We start from the raw sequence: 20193 nt of genomic DNA, 5'->3' as shown, positions 1-20193 counted from the left end.
CTGCGAGGGAAGCGGCTGTAGTAACCAAAGCATGAAGTAAAAAGACTGATGAGGGCTTTAAACAGGACTAGAGAAGAATAATTGGTGACAAATTGGTCAAAGGAAACGAAGGAGAGAGGAGTGTGGAAAATGCATCAATTCCTTGGACACTGTTCAGCTGGGATGGTAGTAGATCCTGTTGCTTGAGGATCTCTGGGTAGACACATGTTTGTGCTCAGTCTTCAGAGAATTTCCTGATTGCTGGATTGGAATGAATATTCGGACTCCCCTTCCTACCCACCTCCCTCACCCTGTGGCATGAACTGGTTTACCTGAAGGTCTGATGACTCAGAGGGCTTTGGTTTATACCACTTGTCCCCGGCTTTAAACCTCACCTTCAGTACCTGTTATTCAAGCCCCCACAGGCTGCTTTGATGGTGGTAAACATCCCAAATTGCTTGGAGGGTTGGCTTAGCTCCATGGAAGAGGTGGGAGTGAGCAAGCCTCCTGAAAATAAAAAGGGTGGAGGCTGAGAGGTGTTAACAGAGGCTGACTTTCAGGCTGCACTTTCAGAGGTGGACTCGCGGACATTGGCTTTCTTGGCTCAAAATTCTAGGTTTAGCCTGTGTTTCTGAGTACACAAATGAACAGCATCACCACCCCTACTAACAACAAAAAAGAGACTTTCCCAGCTAACTCGTCATTGTAGAGCAATTATCCCCCACTTAAAAAAATTAGCCCACATTAAAAAAAAATCTTTAAAAATAGAAATTAAAAATCAAATAGTTATGAAGTCTGCTGCTGCTAAGTTGCTTCAGTCATGTCCGACTCTGTGCAACCCCATAGACGGCAGCCTACCAGGCTCCCCTGTCCCTGGGATTCTCCAGGCAAGAACACTGGAGTGGGTTGCCATTTACTTCTCCAATGCATGAAAGTGAAAAGTGAAAGTGAAGTCACTCAGTCGTGTCCGACTCTTCGCGACCCCATGGGCTATAGCCCACCAGGCTCCTCCATCCATGGGATTTTTCAGGCAAGAGTACTGGAGTGGGGTGCCATTGCCTTCTTCGAGTTGTGAAGTCTAAATAACCATAATTTGAAGTAGTATTTGAATGACAGTCACAGTGATGTTTTTGAAACTTAGCAGAGACCTCAAGTACTTCTGAAATCATCAGAAAATCTAAATAATTCTCACATCATTTTAGTGTCTCTTAATATTTTTAGAATTTTGTAAATCCAGTGATTTTTTTTTTTTTAATTGTCGAACATGGTGAAAGAAAAGTGAAAGTTGCTCAGTTGAATCTGACTCTCTGAGACCCCATGGACTATACAGTCCATGGAATTCTCCAGGCCAGAGCACTGGAGTGGGTAGCCTTTCCCTTCTTTAGGGAATCTTCCCAACCCAGGGATTGAACCAAGGTCTCTTACATTGCAGGTGGATTCTTTAACAGATGAACGACCAGGAAAGCCCGTTGAATATGGTACATTAATTAAATAATGGATTAAAGGAGAGAGAGACATTCCCAACCTCTGTCCTCTCTCCCAGGCAGGAAGAAGGACATCCTCCAGTTTGACTTGATTTTTCCTGCACGCTTTTTGTCTCTGTCACCCCTCAAGTTTCCCTTTTTGTGCATTTGCAGCTCATTTGGTGGCAGTCACCTACACCTTCCTACTGGTGTGCACCCAGTGTGGGGTCAGGGGTGCACTTAGGCGTGGGGTAGAAAGAGCCAGGATGGGGGCACAGAGAGTCAGTGCACTGGACAGTTAACTTCAGAGTCAGAAGCCATGGCTTGGATTAGTTTTTTCTGCCTTCGGATCACCTAGCCCAGTGGGAGGCAGATTTAGTACTAAGTGAAAAATATGATTTGCAGGAGGAGTCTACATTAAGATGCAATTGCATTTCGAGAGTCGTGTGGGACGGTGACTTAGCTGACCTGTGGAGGCTCCAAAGAGGAAGCTGTCTTCTGAGGCTGCCTTATGTACAGTTCTTGGCAGGATCCACTACCGACACCTTAAGTGCCCTTTCCCACATTCTGCAAGTCTGAAAGTTTAAGTATTTTTCTTTGGTAGTTTTCCCGAGAGCCACATCCAGGTGTTTGATATCCAAGGGTGACATGCATTTGAAGGTGATTTGAATATGAATTAATAGGCTACAGTTACTTAGAGTGGAATAAATGCCAAGTATATTTGGATGTAATTTGAAGCAGAGTCTCTCTCACTTCTATTGGAGGGGGAGGGCCTGCCTGTCTCATGGTTAAGGGTGAGGGAGGTTTTTGTGGGGAGTCGGGTCCCCAAGAGTCTCAGCACATCATCCTTGGTGGATGTTTCCATTTGCTTCGTTGGAAAGTTACTGAGTCCCTGGATGTGCTGGTTGGTCAAAAACCATAATGGCAATGACTGTGATGAGCCTATATATGTATATGTTCTGGCTGCACCGTCCCCAATCAGGGATTGAACCCAGGCCACGGCAGTGAAAGCGCCAAATCTTAACCTCTGGATGACAAGGGAACTCCCATAAGCCTTCTTAAAAGTGCGTAGTATGTACCTATGGCCATGTCGAGTGCCTCACATATGTTTTTTCTCATTTCCTTTACAATAGGCATGTGAGGTGTATGGAGGTATCTCCATTTCACAGACAAGAAGGGAGCTAGGATTCTAGTAGAGCTTGATTGAAATCGTACCAGTCTGCTCTAAGATATCACGGTCTTGGAGAGCCCATTGGGCCTGTTGGGGGCCCGATTGTCACGTGCCACTTAAGCATGTCACCGGTCAGTCTGTTTCTCAGCCTGTAAATGGGCACTCATCCTGCCTGAACCATTTGACTCAGGAAGATGGGTGTGAATATTCTGGTAAAAGGCCAGGGAAGAGTATTATTGTGGTCATGATTTTCTCTTTTCTTTTGCCTGCTGCTCAGTACTGGTGTGAAGATCGGACTGCCTTCTTTGTGTTGAGCTCACATCCTCTGGGGTTCATCTGGGTTCCCACTGTTAGTGATTGATGGCCTACAGTTGGAGTTTTGGGTAGGGGTGAATATTAATAGCTGGGTAGACGAGGGTGGATGTGTAAAAAGTTGAGTTTCAGATGTGGCCTTGATGCAAATGTGGCCCAGGTGTCAGAGATGTGGGTAGGGGTGGGGAAGATGCTAGGTTGACTTTCAGGGGAGTCCTGTCTCCCCGCCCCGCGTCAGTCCCGCCCCTTCCTTTGCTTTCTGTTCAGGAGGCTGGTCGTAGTGCCCTCTCTCACAAACATTTTGGCTGAGCTGGGGAAACAGAACACATACCCTTCTTGCTCCCTCCCCTGCCCCCACCCCCCACACACCTTTTCCTCTAAACTTCTCAAACAGCTATCAAGTCAATCAGAAGAGATCCAACAGGAATTGGTCCCTGTTGCTGGGATGCTGGGGGGCTGGGATGTCCCCTTACACAGAGCCAGGTGATACTACTATTCTCAGCCATTGAGACTCTGCCTTGTAGACTCTTGGTGCTGCCAAATGGCAATTTCAGAGGGTGGTCTTGCCATGAAGAATAGAGCAGAGCTTCTCTTCCCCCCTCGCCCCTCCCCTGCATGTACATTTTAGTTTACTAGGGCTGCCGAAACAGAACACTGCCCTAAATTGGATGGCTTAAAACAACGGGAATTTATTCTCTCGCAGCCCTGGAGGGAGGGCCACACCTCTGGAGGAGGGCCTTTCCTTTCCTCTTCCAGCTTCTGGTGCTTGTGTGTGTGCTCAGTCACTCAGTCATGTCTAACTGTTTGAGACCCCCTGAACTGTAGCCCACCAGGCTCTTCTGCCCATGGGATTCTCCAGGCAAGAATACTGGATTGTGGGTTGTCATTTCCTCTTCCAGGGGATCTTCCTGGCCCAGTGATTGAACCCGTGTCTCTTGTGTCTCCTGCATTGTCAGGTAGATTCTTTATCACTGTGCCACCTGGAAAGCCCCCAGCTTCTGGTAGCCCCAAGTTTTCCATGGTTTGTGGCAGCGTAATTCCAATCTCTGCCTCCATCAATCTTCCTTCTGTGTCTTTTGTGAGGACACCAGCCACGTGCTGTTGGATTAGGACCCTAATTCAGCATGACTTTAACTTGCTTTTATCTGCACAGACCCTATTTCCAAATAGGTCACAGGTATGGGGGTTAGGACTTTGACCTGTCTTTTCGGGGTACACAGTTCAGTTCCTGCAGGGCCTGTCTCTGACCCCTTCTGCACTCGTCCCCGGTTGGTCTGGTACTGGACCTTTCCTTCTGGGTCCCCTCCTGTTTTCTCGACAACTTCCACCTGTCCACCACCTCACTTATCTCCTGTTATCTTCAGTTTCTCCCTCCACTGCATTCTCTCTGTGTCATCCAGACGTGCACATGCTTCCCTCATCTTCATCCCTCCCTACTCCATCACCCCACCTTCCCGTTTCTCTCCGCCTCTTTCTCCAAACCTTCCACAAAGCATCCTGTGTGTTCAGTGTCGTCTTCACCTCCCACTTCTTCCTCTGCTCCTTTTTGTTGGGCTTCTGCCCTCATTTTCCAGAGAACCCTCCCTCTGGGCCCCAGCAGCCACATTGTGCCTGTTGTTCCCTCCCCTGGTGAAGCAGTGTCTTCCCTCAGCTTTTTTTTTTTAACTTTGTTTGTTTTGGCTGTGCTGGGTCTCCTTTGCTGCGTGAGCGTTCTCTAGTTGTGAGGACTTTTCTTCATTCTGGTGCTTCTTCATTGTGGTGCCTTCTTATTGTGGTGGCTTCTCGGGTGGAGTATGGGCTCTAGGCTCAGGCTTCAGTAGTTGCGGCACACGGGTTTAGTTGCCCCATGGCATGTGGACTCATCCTGGACCAGGGATCAAACCATGTTCCCTGCACTGGCAGGCAGATTCCTGACCACTGGACCATCAGGGAGGTCCCGTCCCTCAGCTTTGAGCTAAAGTACTCCTGCTTTCCTTCTTTCTTCTCTGGCCACAGCATCTCAGGCTCCTTTGAAGGCTTTCCCTTCTTTACCTGGCCATGAAATCAAACTGGGTGTTCCCTGGGGTCTGTTCTAGGCCATTGTCTCTTCTCACTCACCCTCTCTTTGGATGATCTTGGCCACCCCAGGCTTCAGTTACTACCTAATGAAGACAACTCACAACTTGATGACTCCAGCCAGGACCTCTCTGCACTCTAGACTTCTAAGCGACTATAAGAAACATCTTGTTTGGCCTGATATCTCAAGGTTCCATTTAAAACTGAACTTGTGATCTGCTCCTCTTCCTCCAAAAAACCCCTATTATTGCTGTATTATGTCTTAAGTTCTCTTGCTATCCCAGAAATCCAGGAGACATCCTTGATAGATAGCCTCACTCTTTGTCATTCCATCTTCCATGTCCCCAAAAGTCCTGTTGAGTAGCCCCATAAAGATCTTCCCCTTCTTTCCATCGCTGTTACTGCCATCTTGGTCCTAGCTCCCATCATCTCATGTCTTGGCTCTTAAGGGAGCCTCTAACTGGTCCCAGTCGCCTTGCCCCCAGGCCTCCTATTTGGTCTGACAAACTCTAATCTGTGTCTGCACTGTGGTTTTATTTTGTTTGGATGATGTCACCCCACTGCATAAAATCCTTTACTCTATTTTTTAAAAAAATTTATTCAAGTATGCTGCTGCTGCTAAGTCACTTCAGTCGTCTCCGACTCTGTGTGACCCCATAGACGGCAGCCCACCAGGCTCCCCCGTCCCTGGGATTCTCCAGGCAAGAACACTGGACTGGGTTGCCATTTCCTTCTCCAATGCATGAAAGTAAAAAGTGAAAGTGAAGTCACTCAGTCATGTCTGACTCTTAGCAACCCCATGGACTGCAGCCTACCAGGCTCCTTCATCCATGGGATTTTCCAGGCAAGAGTACTGGAGTGGAGGGGCGATTGCCTTCTCCGTTATTCAAGTATAGTTAGTTGATTTACAATGTTGTGTGAATTTCTGCTGTACAGCAACATGATTCAGTTATGCATATTATATATATATAGATACATTCTTTTTCATTGTTGTTTATCAAAGGATATTGAATATTGTTCCCTGTGCTATACACTAAGACCTTGTTTTTATCCATTCTACAGGTAATTGTTTGCATCTGCTAATCCCAACTCCCAATCCATCCCTTCCCCTGCCCCTCTCCCCCTTGGCAGCCACAGATCTGTTCTCTGTTTCATATATAAGTTCATTTGTCATATTTTAGATTCCACACATAAATGATATCACATGGTAACTTGTCTTTCAGACTTCCTTCACTTAGTATGATAATCTCTAGGTTCATCCATGTTGCTGCAGATGGCATTATTTCATTCTTTTTTATGGGTGAGTGATAGTCCTTTGTATATACGTACCATATCTTCTTTATCCATTCCTCTGTCATTGGACGTTTAGGTTGCTTCCATGTCTTGTTTCTTGTGAACAGTGCTGCTATGAACATAGGGATGAGTGTATATTTTTTAAAAGATTTATTTTATATCGGAAGATAGTTGATTAACAGTGTTGTGTTAGTTGCATGTATCTTTTTGAATTACAATTTTGTATGAATATATGTCCTGGGGTGGGATTGCTGGATCATGTGGAAGCTGTTTTTAGTTGTTAGAAGAACGGCAATATTCTTCTCCATAGTGGCTGCATCCACTTACACTCCCACCAGCAGTGTAGAAGGGTTCCCTTTTCTTCACATCCGCTCCAGCATATATTTGTGGACTTGTTAATGAGGGCCATTCTGACCACTGTGAGATGTACCTCATTGTAGTTTTGAATTCTCTAATATTTAGCACTGATGAGCCTCATTTTGTGTGTCTGGTGGCCATCTACGTCTTCTTTGGAGAAATGTATTTAGGTCTTCTGCCCAATTTTTTGACTGGGTTTTTTTTTTTTTTTGAGTTGTATTAGCTGTTTGTATATTTTGAAAGTGAGGCGCTTGTCTTTTGCATTGTTTGCAAGTGTTTTCTCCCCTTCTAAAGTTGTCTTTTCCTTTTGTTTACAGTTTCTTTTGCTATGTAAAAGCTCGTGAGTTTGATTTAGATCCCATTTGTTTGTTTTTACTTCTGTTGCCCAAGACTGACCTAAGAGAATGTTGATTCGATTTATGTTAGTGAATATTTTGCCTGTGATCTCTTGTAGGAGTTTTATGGTGTCATATTTTAATGTTGAAGCCTTTAAGCCATTGTGAGTTTATTTTTGTGTATGGTGTGAGGCTGTGTTCTGACTTCATTGATTTATATGCGGCTTTTTGACTTTCCCAGTGCCACTTGCTGAAGAGACTGTCTTTTCCCCATCGTATACTCTCTGATCTGTTGAAGATTAATTGACTGTAGGTATGTGGGTAAAGAGGAAGGCATGGCAGCCCACTCCAGTATTCTTGCCTGGAGACTCCCCATGGACAGAGGAGCCTGGCGAGCGAGAGTCCATAGGGTCACAAAGAGTTGGACACGACTGAGGGACTAAGCACACAGAGCACATGTGGGTAAAAAGCCTTCACTCTTCTTGTAAAGGTAGGAGTCCCTCACTGGGCCCACAAGACCCTGCGTGTTCTGTCCCCGCCCGCTGCTCAGTCTCACTTCACACCTGGGTCCCTCTTGCCCTTGCCACGACGCCATTCTTTATGTCACTTTCCTAGGCCCGCAGACCTCACACTGGCTTCTCCTGCCTCTGCTCTTGATGGGCTCTCAGTGCTGGTGATTGTTGTTATGTCTTGCTGATGAATTCACCCTTTTCTCATTACGATATGTGCCTTTTTATCTTTGATGATGCTTTCTATCTTGAAGTTTACTTTGTCCAGTATTGATGTAGCCACTCCAGCCCTCTTCTGTTCATCGTTTGCGTGTTGCTCATCTTTGCCCATGTGTTTACTGTCTTATCTGTCTTAATGTACTTAAGGTGCAGCATCTGGCAGGGTTTTGTTTCCTTATCCATCCTGACAATCCCTGCCTTTTAATTGGAATCATAGCCTGTTAACATTTCATTAGCATTTAATGTAATTATTGATATGGTTGGGTTTATTTGCCATTTTACTTCAGGATTATTAAACTCTGTTGAAAAATAATTTAAATTCACCCATCGACATTTTAGCTTACCGCTTCACATTTTATTTTATAGCAATTGCTCTAGGAATTACAGTATACATCTCTTAACTCTTCAGGGTCTTTGTAGAGTTAATATTGTATCACTTCCCGCAGAATGTCAGCCTTGCTGTTGTATGAGTCTTACTCTTAACTTGGTTAACGCCTCTTTCGCATTCTGAGGCGAAATGCAAAGGTGATTTCTTCAGGGAATTTTTTTCTGACATTTCAGATTAGGGTAAGCCCCTGTCAGGTGTGCTCTGAGCAGGTGGTGCTTCTCCTTGGGGCCTTTATCACAGTTGCAGTTTGCTCACTATGGAATCCCCAGTGCTGAGCACGCTACTGTATACTTCAGTGATTAAATGCAGGGCAGCCATGGGTTGTGGTTCGAAGAAGGCAAAAGATTGCATAATATACTCCAGGGGATAGGAATGGCATTAGGCAATGCTTAGAGGTGGAAAAGACAATGTGTGTGGCAAGGAATATAATAGTCAAGTAGATTCCAGGAAAGTTAAAATATGAAGAAAAAGCGCTATGATTTTTTTTTTTTTTAATACCAGTAACCACCATTTTACAGAGCACTCAATATGTGGCCAGGCACTGTGCTAAACTCTGCATTTTTTCTTATGTAACCTCAGCCCTGTGAGTTATTCTTATCTTACTTTGATTGAGGTGACCGAGGTGCGGAGAGGTCAGTTTATCTTGTTCTCCGTGATAGGTAAGGGCTCTGTATTCAAACTCAGACCTCTGTGATTCAACACTCAGAATGGGAGCGAGGCTGGGGACCGGAGCTCGATTGTTCGAGGCGTCTAATGCCCATGCTAGCGGGTTGTGTGTGTGAGTCCTGGCTGGAGTTAGGTGCAGAGAAGGCCCACAGATGTTATTGAGGATCCATAGAAGGTGGTGCCAGATGCTTCCATTCGTTAGCGTCTTCTGAGGGGGAGGAAAAGGAAAGCCCTCTGAGGCTATTGAAAAAGGGGAGTGCAGAAAAGGCAGCCTGTTTCAGAAGGATTCATCCGGGGCCATTGGGCAGGCTGAGCTCAGGCAAGGTCTGGACCTGGGTGGGGATGGGAGGTATGCGGCATGAGAGCAGCGGCCTGGCCTGCTGTGCCAGTGGCCGCAGTTAGAGAGATGGCTGTATTCTTGTAAAGGAAGGACTAGATGTGAGATGTGTTTTGGTAGAAGTGTGCCTCGAACTGACTAATGTTGAAGTGTAAGGAGAGAAAGATTTTTCCCTCATCTCTTGGGTCATCTGTATCTGCTAACAACAGAGAGTGTTGCCTGAAGACTGTTAATCTGGGCTGTGATGGGTGTTATCATAGCCTTACTTTTCAAATGGGACCTGCAGACGGAGAATGCTCTTCTGGGAGAGAGGCGGACAAAGCTAGGGAAAATAATCAAAAAGGTATTTAAAAAAAAATTTATTTGGCATCTGTAGTTGCAAAGCTTTAGTGGATCTTTAGTTGTAGCATATGGCCTCTAGTTCCTGAGCAGGGATCAAACCCAGGCCCCCTGCACTGGGAGCGTAGAGCCTTAGCCACTGGACCACTCCCGGGAAGTCCCATAAAGCCGTTTTAAAAAATTCTGTTTGTTTGAAGTAAGACCCTGGCTAAGCATAGCCTGTCTGACTAGTGCACAGAGGCACATTTTTCTACTTCCGCGGCATTGTCATCTGTGGCGGCATTTCATTGACAGTCATTGAGTTAGTTTGTTAGATGCGAGTAGGTGATGGAGGCAGTCGCACGTCTCTGCACATGTTCTGTGCTGTGGATGAGAAGTCTGGAGGAGTTTAACTGTGTGTGCACATTTATTATCTGCTTTTATGATGGTCATTGAAAAGTGTGCTAAACTGACTCCCCCCCCCTTTGACTGAGAAAGAACTTAGCCAGTTTCCAAACTAGACTCAAAGTATACTCATTTTCTTGATGAAACACTTACTGAAATTAAAAGATTGCTCTGAAAGTGATCCAAAAAATAACATCATTCTCTGAAGTTCAAGATAAATGCCCAAGATTTATGGGTGCCTTAGTACTTCACCCAAAGTACTGAAGGTCTGATTTTTTTTATCAGTGTCAAATACAAAACTGCACGGTGAATGCTGGCCTTCTGTGTGAACATGGGCCTGTTTCTAGGCTTTTGTTTCTGTTTGTGTCTGGGTACTTGTCTCCCTAAAATTTTTTTAAGCCTTATCATTATATTTATTTTTAAATTTAGATAAAATTTATTTTTATGGTGTTAGATGTTGATTACACATTCTTTTCTGTGTACACATAGAAAAATGTGACATTCTTGAAAACCTCTGCCTCTCATTTTAGAAAATTTTTTTTTAATTGTAGGATAATTGCTCTTCAGTATTGTGTTGGTTTCTGCCATGTATCAACATGAAATCAGCCACAGGTATACTGTATATCCCCTCCCTCTTGAACCTCCCTCCCACCTCCCATCCCATCTTACTCATTTTTAATGCAAAAATAAATATCCACTTTATGATAAAAATGAAATACAAATTTCCAAGCAAGTAGAACTTGAATTTCAGCCTATCGAAGGCTTATCATTTTAGCTGAAGTCAGTGATGAGGTGGATGAGTCTTCCTTTCTCCATGTTGAGGTTAACTTTGGACCACTCCTGTTTTAAAGATGGTTTCTGTTGAAGCCCTCTGCAGCCTGGCCTGATGCACCCCTGCTCTGGGCCACCAGGCTGGACTGTGAGTGCGTGTTCTCAGCTAGTGCTGTCTCCTGGCAGGGTGGATGGTAGGGCTCACGCATGTGTGTGCAGTGTTTTGCCTCTGCTGCTGCTGTTCAGTTGCTCAGTCATGTCTGACCCTTTGCGACCCCATGGACTCCAGCACGGCAGGCTTTCTTGTCCTTCACTATCTCCCGGAATTTGCTTAAACTCATGTCCGTTGAGTCGGTGATGCCATCCAACCATCTCATCCTCTGTTGTCCCCTTCTCCTTCTGCCCTCAATCTTTCCCAGCATCAGGGTCTTTTCCAATGAATCGGTTCTTCACATCAGGTGGCCAAAATATTGGAGTTTTAGCTTCAACATCAGTCCTTCCAATGAATGTTCAGGGTTGGTTTCCTTTAGGATTGACTGATTAGATCTCCTTGCTATCCAAGGGACACTCAAGAATCTTCTGCAGTACCACAGTTCATGATAAAATCATTTAAAACTCAGAGTTTATGGTTGGCACTTTATTTTTTATCCTCCACATTGTATAGTGGGAAAATTTAACCTCCAGTAGAGCTGGCTCATTGGAAAAGACCCTGATGCTGGGAAAGATTGAAGGCAAAAGGGGATGGAGGCGACAGAGGACGAGATGGTTAGGTAGCATCACTGATTCAATGGATGTGGATTTGAGCAAACTTTGGGAGATAGTGGAGGACAGAGGAGTCTGGTGTGCTGCAGTCCATGGGGTTGCAAAGAGAGTCATGCACAACTTAGCGACTGAACAACAATCAGCAAGAGTTCTTTTACTGAAAATGGTTTGCCACTAAGACCCTGATTAGTGGTTGGGTGTGTCTTCAAGTGCTGGGGGCTTTAGTTGTCTCAGCTTTGCAGATAGGAAAAGCAGTAGCTGGTGGTTCTGCCTTTTTTTTTTTTTTTTTTTTTTTTTGAGAATTGTTGACTAGGTGCAGTAAAACAAGTTTCAGTCTCTGTAAGGACCATGGTAAGAACTTTGGCAGTTATCCTCTTTTATTTAGAGAAATCTTTGAAGAGGGTCAAGGCTAGTGCAAGAGGAAGCTATTTGTGTCCCCTGGCTTGGGGATTTTAGAGGCATGCTGTTTTAAAATCTGGACACTCTCCCTTCTATTTTTACTTGATTAGATTTGGCAAACATCTTCAGAGCAAAGTGTTATAAAAGTTTGTAGTTCGAGTTCATATAACACATGTTACATCTTGTTCTGAATCTCTCAGTGCTGCCCTAAGGCCATTAAGTATCCAGGTCCTACCTCGTTTTCCCAAATTGGGTTCTTCATGCATCCTGGGGTCAGAGAGAATGTTTTTCCTTTAAAGGGGGTATATTGCTGTGTTACTGGAGTTTGAGAAACGCTGTACAAACAACAATAGTAAACACTCTGGAATTCGAATCTTACTCTGAACTGGTTGCTTGGATTCCTGCCATCAACTCTCACTCTTCAGAAACTTTAGGAGGAAAAGCATCATGGAGCATGTTCTGGTTGTGACGTTGTGGTTTTTACCCATTTCCCTTAGTTTCTCTAGGAAGCTGACATAAAGTTTTGTGTGACTAAACTTAAACAGAAGTGCCCACCAGGCTTCTCTTTTACCTCTGTGTGCTTCCTGATACAGCTGATGCAGCATAGCTTTGTGGGTGTGCTTTTGCAGTAGGATGGGTGTGTGGCAGAGAATTCGGACCAGGGATCTCCTGTTCCTGAACTAAGAGGGAGCACCCAGGTTCTTCCCGGTGGTTGAGTGCAGCCCTGTTGCCAGACACAGGGGCCCTGGTTTTCTAGAAAGCTGTGAACTCCAAATATTTACATCAGTGGTTCTCAAAGTGTGGTCCCTGGATCCGCATGACTGATCTAGGACGCTATGAGAAATTCAGATTCTTGGGCACCGCCTCCCTCCGCAACCCCCCACCCCTCGCCTCCCCCACCTCCTGAATTGGAGAGTCTCAGGGAGGGGCCCAGGCAGTGGCTGTTCTTTAATAAACCCATCAGGGTTCTGATGCTTGCAAAAGTTTGAGAACCATTCACTGCTCAAGGCCAGGGTCCTCTTAATTTCTGAAGCAAAACCTTTTGCATTCCTTAGTGCTCGACTGGAGTGTCAGGTTATCACTTCCCTGAAGCTGAAATGGGACACAAAAACAGCAGTAATACTAATTGCTGGCCATTCACAGTGGTTGGGAACATGGATTCTTTCACGTTCTAACCACGATATGATCTTTTTTATTTCCTCAGCTGGGATATGGAGGTAATAGTAGTGGAAACCATACTATCCCTGTTTTGCAATTGAAGAAAACGGAGGCCCAGAAACAGTTCCGAAGCTTGCTTTGAGTCACTTTTGTTTTTCAGGTTTATATATATTTTTTAAAATTAAAATTTATTTTTAATTGGAGGATAATTGCTTTACAGTTTTGTGTTCGTTTCTGCCATACGTCAGCATGAAGCAGCTGTAGGTATACATGCGTCCTCTCACTCTGGAATCTCTTTCCACCTCCCACCCCACACACCCCTTTAGGTTTTCACAGAGCACTGGATTGAGCCACTCTTAACTGGAGTTGGAGGTTCAAATTCAGACAGTACGAAGGCAGAGCCTGGGCTCTCCCTTCCTCTTGTGTGCGTTTCCAATTCAGTCATCCTTACCCTGGGGTCCGCACGGCCTTCACCTGTAACACAGCTGGGGGCCATGGGGGGCTGCAGTGGCTGGAGTTGGACGTCCCGTTGTCAATCTTGTGGTGGTGTAGCAGGAGCGGGGCCTGTGTGAAACTCCGTGTTTCTGAACTCTGGATTCCTCTTCTCAGAGGCAGGGCTTTAAAAGCTAAAAGCAGTGCCTCTGAGTGCACTCTGGTTCTCAGCCGGGGCGTTGTGGCACTCGAGGCCGGTGTTGGCAGCTGCTGTGCTGCGGGGGGCATTGCCATTTAGTGGGTGGGGACGGGCGTCTTCAGTGTGGACAGTTGGGCTCAACGAAGAATTGTCCTTTACCGCACTGGACTCTCAGATTACCAGCAAACCTTCAAAGTCGCTTTCCCAGGTGGGAATCTACATATGACCTTTTTTTGCTTGATTATAATACACATTCCCCTTGCGTGCATGTGTGCATAGTCGCTTCAGTCGTGTCCGACTCTTTGCAACCCCGTGGACTGTAGCCCGCCAGGCTGCTCTAAGGGATTCTCCAGGCAAGAATACTGGAGTGGGTTGCCATTTCCTCCTCGAGAGGATCTATACACTCAGTATATACCGAATCTTGGAGGAATATAACTATTGCATTTTTAATATATCGGGAGAAGAGTTTATTTTGTTAGTTTGAAACTTTTATCAGGTGTTTTCTCCATTTCAGAAAGTTTACGCCATGCTGTTCCTGATAATTTGAGATGGCAATGCGGTCCACCTGTATCAGCCTGCATTTTGTGGTGGCTGCATTAGGGTGATTCTGGGTATAGGAACAAACACTTACTAACACTTCACGTCTCCTAAGGCCCGCTTCTCCAAATGAACTGCCCGGAGAATCTGTGGAGTTGGTTGAGGGAGGGCCCAGGTGGGGCCAGCACAGCTGCCCATAGGCCACACTTCCTGGGTGGTGGTCGTCCAGTGGCGCACGCCTCGGTTTTCTTTACAAGCACCTATGTTGTTATAACCTACTTTCCTTAAAAAAATTTTTTTAGAGTGAGGGCATTACATTGATTAAAAAAAAAGTTATTGTCTATGAATTTCATTTCAGACTTGGGGGAAAGGGGCATTTAAAACTACTTGCCTTTAGGATAGTGCCTTGGGCTTGATGGGGAGAAGCCACTGCTCTGGGAGGTGAAGTGATTCTAGTCATAAATCCAAACAGAATTAGGAACCCCCAAGTTCATGGGGTAGTGAGTCACAGTATGCTTATATTAATTGTTCAAAACAGGTTATCATACACTTATTTATTCTTTCAGCAAATCTGTATTGAGTGCCTTTGTGTGCTCTGTGCCAGCCACTGCTCTGTGTGCTTGGCATGATTCTTTGATTCTTTGGCATGATTATTTATGAACAACGTAAAGACCCCTGTCCTCACAGATCTTACCTGCTGGCGGGGGTGACAGACAGGACAGGGATTTTAGGTGGTAAGTGCTGTGGACTGTTGGAGGATGAGGAGTGCTAGGGTGAAGGGAATGGGGTGAGCAGTTCCAATTTCAAATAGAGTCATCACATTTCTCATTGAGAACATGACTTAAGGTGGTCAGGGAGTTGGCCATGTGCAAACCAGGGGAAGGAGACAGGGAGAAGAGGGAGGGAGAAGACCCAGGAAGAAGAGAACAGCGCAAGGCCCGGAGGCAGGACAAGGTCCAATGGAAGGCTTGAGGAGCTGGCCGGCAGTGGGAGGGTGGGTAGATGTGTGGCTGGAGAGGAGTGTGCAAGGAGAGGGTGATCAGGGATGAAGTCTGAGAGGTGTCAGGGGCTTGTAGCACCTCATGGGGCCCCTTCTCCCATTCTGAGGTGCGGAGTTATCGCAGATTTTGAGGAGGGTCACCATCTCAAGTTTTGCAAAGCTCCCCGTGGCTGCTGTGTTGAATGTGGCCTTCAGGGAACAAAAGTAGAAGCCAGGAGGTCAGTTAGGAGCCACTGCAGCGTTCAAGCCTGAGATGATGGTGCCCCTGACCCTGGGGGAGGCCTCGGTGGTGGTGAGGAGTGGCTGGATTCTGGATGCATTTTTGTGACATTCTGAATGCAGGATTGGAAGATTCTCAGCACTCATGCTTCCCAGCAGTACCTGTATGGATCTGAGTTTGAGGAAAAATCTGTGGCTGACAGACGTGTTACCATGGTTCCATGTTCTTCCTTCTGGGGATTATGTGTGTGAGAGACAGACAGACAGACATGGCTGTCCAGGCCAGTGGTTAGCAGTCAGTCACAACAAGCAGCTAGCTGAGCAGGGCTTTGTTATTGTTCAGTCTCTTTGCAGTTCCATGGGCTGCAGCACGCCTGGCTTCCCTGTCCTTCATCATCTCCCAGAGTTTGCTCAGATTCATGTCCATTGAGTCGGAGTTAGTTTAGAATAGAAAGTGAAGTGGTGCTAAATGGAGCTAGTTGGTCCTGAAAGCCTCACACATTTCCTTTTAATTAAGCCAGGATGTATCTTTCGTGAAAACATATGCTATTACTCAATTAGTGTTTCTTGTGTTACTCTGATGGTAAAGCAAAGATAAGAATTCAATTTCCTTGTCCTGTTCTCCTCATGACCCGATATGTCCCCCTTCTTCCTTAGACTCTTGAGACTGTAGAAATCCCGTTAGCATGCTTGCTTTATTTCAGTTGACTGATGCCTTTCTGACTTAAAATTTGCATATGTAGTTTTGCCCTAGATTTCCAAATAATTAATTTGGAAATTCAGGAGCAGTTTAAGATGTCTTCTGATATGAACGTGCAGTTCATTTTCTGTGCAGATCCCGATTCCAGCGACCTTTGTGCTGGAAGGAGACTTGATTACCTGAGAGCTCAGTTTCCTCTGGTGGGGTCTTCTGAAAGCCCACTGAAACTGGGGCTGGCTGAGGTATTGGGCGGAGCTCACGCAGTTAAGTCAGGTGACATGGCAGGACTCCAGGAGACCCCGGTTCTCACCCGAGGTGACCTTGCAGGAGCTGTCTGTCACTAATGATTTTGACCTAAGGCTTTCTGCCTAATCATAACAGTGATTTGATCAGTTTTGTTGTTGTTTGTTTTAATTTTACACATGGAACAATTATTTGGGAAGAATTAAGTGTATATTCTCATTCTTGGGCTGTGGCTACCATTAACCCAGCTGGCACCGAGACTATTTCTTGGCCTGAAGTGAGAGGAGCAAAAGGTAGCTTCATTTACTCCATCTTTTCTCTTTTCTTTCACGTCTGTATCGGGAACTCTGATTTAGTTCGGTAAGTGATATGGGCAGGGGAAGGTCGTGTTTTTTTTTTTTTTTTAATGCCTTGGGCTATTTTTGATATGTTGTGACCTTGGTAAGGAAAGTTTTCCTATGTCTATCTCGTAGGAGATCTTTTTAAGAAGGGTAAGAATTGTGGCTGTGTATTTTTAGACCACATTTTCATGTGGCATGTGTACTCTGGTGCACAGTGTCACGGAAATTTCTCTTCCTAGTCTAGGATTGAAAAGATGGCTTTTCAGTGCTGGCTTTGTCCGGTTACTGTACTAGCTTAGCCTCACTTTTTTCATCTGTAAAATGGGCTTGAAGACTCACATCTGCGTCAGAATTGGTAAAGATAAAGTGAACCAAAATAAATGAAAGAACTTGGCAAGCTCTAAACTTTGCTTCAGTTGCAGGACTGTGGTGGTGTGTGGTTAGCAACAAGCCTTGTGCCTAGGAACCCTTCATTTCTGTCTTGAACTCACTGTGGGGTGTTGGGTACTTGAGTGAGCCAGTTTTCTGGAATATTGAACAGAAGTATGCATAGGGGCTGGCAAGGGGTAGGGAGTCAGACTGTGGGCTTTCTAGAAGCAATTTTGTTTACAGTCTATGATTTTATGTTTATGGGAGAGGGGTTGCTTTGTTTTTCTTTCTCCAATTTGTTAGTGAAAAATTTTTATCTGCAGGCAGCAGTTGTTAACATTTGGCCACCTTTGCTTTGTCTCTGTCTGCACATTTATGTATTGATTTTTAGACCCCTACTTCTGCTTTCCTTGGTGAGCGTTCAGCAGCTCTCTTCTACAGAGTATCGTGAAGTTTGTCGTTCCTCAGGCTGCAGGAGACTGGCTTCAGTTCAGTTCAGTTCAGTTGCTCAGTCGTGTCCGACTCTTTTCGACCCCATGAATCGCAGCACGCCAGGCCTCCCTGTCCATCACCATCTCCCGGAGTTCACTCAAACTCATGTCCATCGAATCGGTGATGCCATCCAGCCATCTCATCCTCTGTCATCCCCTTCTCCTCCTGTCCCCAATCCCTCCCAGCATCAGAGTCTTTTTCCAGTGAGTCAACTCTTCTCATGAGGTGGCCAAAGTACTGGACTTTCAGCTTCAGCATCATTCCTTCCAAAGAACACCCAGGGCTGATCTCCTCTAGAATGGACTGGTTGGATCTCCTTGCAGTCCAAGGGACTCTCAAGAGTCTTCTCCAACACCACAGTTCAAAAGCATCAATTCTTCGGCACTCAGCCTTCTTCACAGTCCAACTCTCACATCCATACATGACCACAGGAAAAACCATAGCTTTGACTAGACGGACCTTTGTTGGCAAAGTAACGTCTCTGCTTTTGAATATGCTATCTAGGTTGGTCATAACTTTCCTGAAAAGGAGTAAGCGTCTTTTAATTTCATGGCTGCAGTCACCATCTGCATTGATTTTGGAGCCCAAAAAAGGCTTCAGTTGGAACTTTTACATCGTTGGGGCTAATCAGTACCTTTTCTCCAACAGGATGAACTTACCGCAGTGAATGTAAAGCAAGGCTTCAACAATCAGCCAGCCTTTACTGGAGATGAACATGGCTCAGCTAGAAATATTGTGATTAACCCATCAAAGGTAATGCTCATTGTTTCCTAAAACTTCTGAAATATGTACGTGAGACCCTTGGTAACTCATGTTGATACATCTGTGTTATTTAAGCTGTGATCCACATTCACAGTTCCCCCAGGTATCCTTTATGGTGCCCTGCCCCGGGGTCCCATCAGGGGTCACGCTTTGCTTTCTGCTGGCGTGTCTCTGAACCCCATTTTAATCCACTGCAGTACTGCTCTCCAGGTTCCCTCACTGAGTCCAGTTGTTTCTCCTATTGTCTAGTACTATAGTCTAGATTTGTTTGATTATTTCCTCATGACAAAATTCAGGTTATATATTTTTGGTAAGAAGACTACACTGCGTATCAGGAGATGTGCAGTGTTAGTTTGCTGATTATTGGTTATACAGTTTGATCACTTAAGGTGGTGTCTGCCATCTCTTTCCATTGCAAAAGTTGTCATCTCTTCCTCACAGGAATCTCCACAGGATGCTGCTTTGAGACCATATGAATATACTATTCGGCAATAAAATTTTATGCTCTGATTTTTAGCATCAATTGATGATTCCTGCTGAATGATTTATTTTGCTGATGGTTGCAAAAGCAAAAATGCTGGTTTTGTAGTTGTTATTCCTTGTATGTTTAATAGTTGGCATTCTTTTGTAAACGACACTGCATTTTAAGGGGTTCACTTTGAACCCCTGAACTCTTTTTAAGATCAATTGTATTATCTTCAGTTTTCTTTTTGATGCTCACATTGTCTCACATTTGGCCAGTGGGGGCAACTTTAACCTAGTTTTTGGGCCTTTTTGACATCTCTCTCTCGTGTCATCATTTCCTCACTTTTGACATAATAACATTGTCCAGGGCCATCTTGTTCTTTTCCTGCCCCAGCCCAGATCTTGGTGCCTGGGTTGCTCAAGGCTACTAGTGTTGCAACGTCTGCTGCTGCTGCTACTGCTACTGCTAAGTCGCTTCATTCGTGTCCGACTCTGTGTGACCCCATAGACGGCAGCCCACCAGGCTCCCCCATCCCTGGGATTCTCCAGGCAAGAACACTGGAGTGGGTTGCCATTTCCTTCTCCAATGCATGAAAGTGAAAAGTGAAAGTGAAGTCGCTCAGTCGTGTCCGACTCTTCACAACCCCATGGACTGCAGCCTACCAGGCTCCTCCGTCCTTGGGATTTTCCAGGCAAGAGTACTGGAGTGGGCTGCCATTGCCTTCTCTGGTTGCAACGTCTAGGGCCTTTCAATGGACAGAGATGATAGATATATTTAGATTTCTTTCCTTCTTCCTTCCCTCCCTTCCTCCCTCCTTTTCATCTGTCTATTCTAACTCATGTACCACAGAGTTTTTCCCTTACTTGTCCCCTTTCCATCACTGTATCTCCTTTCTCTCAAAGCAAGAACCCTAAATCCCAGCAATATCGATTTGTTTATTCATTTACTCTATCTTACAATATACATAAAAAAAGTGAAGTCGCTCAGTCGTGTCCCAACTCTTTGCGACCCCATGGACTGTAACCTACTACACTCCTTCATCCATGGGATTTTCCAGGCAAGAATACTGGAGTGGGGTGCCATTTCCTTCTCCAGAGCATCTTCCCGACCCAGGGATTGAACCTGGGTCTCCCACATTGTAGGCAGACACTTTACCATCTAGCCACCAGGGAAGTCCTCACTGAGTCCAGTTATACATAAAAAGTTCCAGAATAAATTATACCAGTGTCATTCCAACAGCAATATTAATTTTGTAAAGCCTACAATTCCTTTACCATACTTTTTGTCTTTAGACTAACTTTAAGTTAAAGTTCATTTTCATTAAGAAAATGTAGTCAGTGTTGTGTTAAAAATGTTTCTTGAATTAAGTCTTTTTTCTGTGTAATTATATTAACAATTAGTTATATAGATAGATTTATCTGTTTTTGTTTGTATTCTTTTAAGGTTTGGTTTTTCGTCCTCTCGGAGTTATTTCTGTTTTCAAATATTGAAATACTTTTACTTATTAAATTGAAAAAGCATGCATTCAGATAAAGA

At 45.0% G+C, this 20193-nt stretch overlaps 1 protein-coding gene across 8 annotated transcripts in view; it reads left to right on the top strand.

Annotated features, from left to right (window-relative positions):
- MED12L (mediator complex subunit 12L) overlaps positions 1–20193 on the top strand; it is a 363479-nt gene that overhangs the window by 17886 nt on the left and 325400 nt on the right. For all 8 annotated transcript variants that reach the window (XM_045166284.1, XM_045166286.1, XM_045166285.1 and 5 more), the window contains exon 3: positions 18078–18182. In XM_045166284.1, coding sequence (XP_045022219.1) covers positions 18078–18182 — 105 coding nt within the window. The remainder of the gene's footprint in view (positions 1–18077; positions 18183–20193) is intronic.

Source organism: Bubalus bubalis, chromosome 1 (assembly GCF_019923935.1).
Source record: "Bubalus bubalis isolate 160015118507 breed Murrah chromosome 1, NDDB_SH_1, whole genome shotgun sequence".
NCBI classification, from domain to species: Eukaryota; Metazoa; Chordata; class Mammalia; order Artiodactyla; family Bovidae; genus Bubalus; species Bubalus bubalis.
The sequence above is the reverse complement of the archived record's forward strand: the minus strand, read 5'-3'. Positions and strand labels throughout refer to the sequence as shown.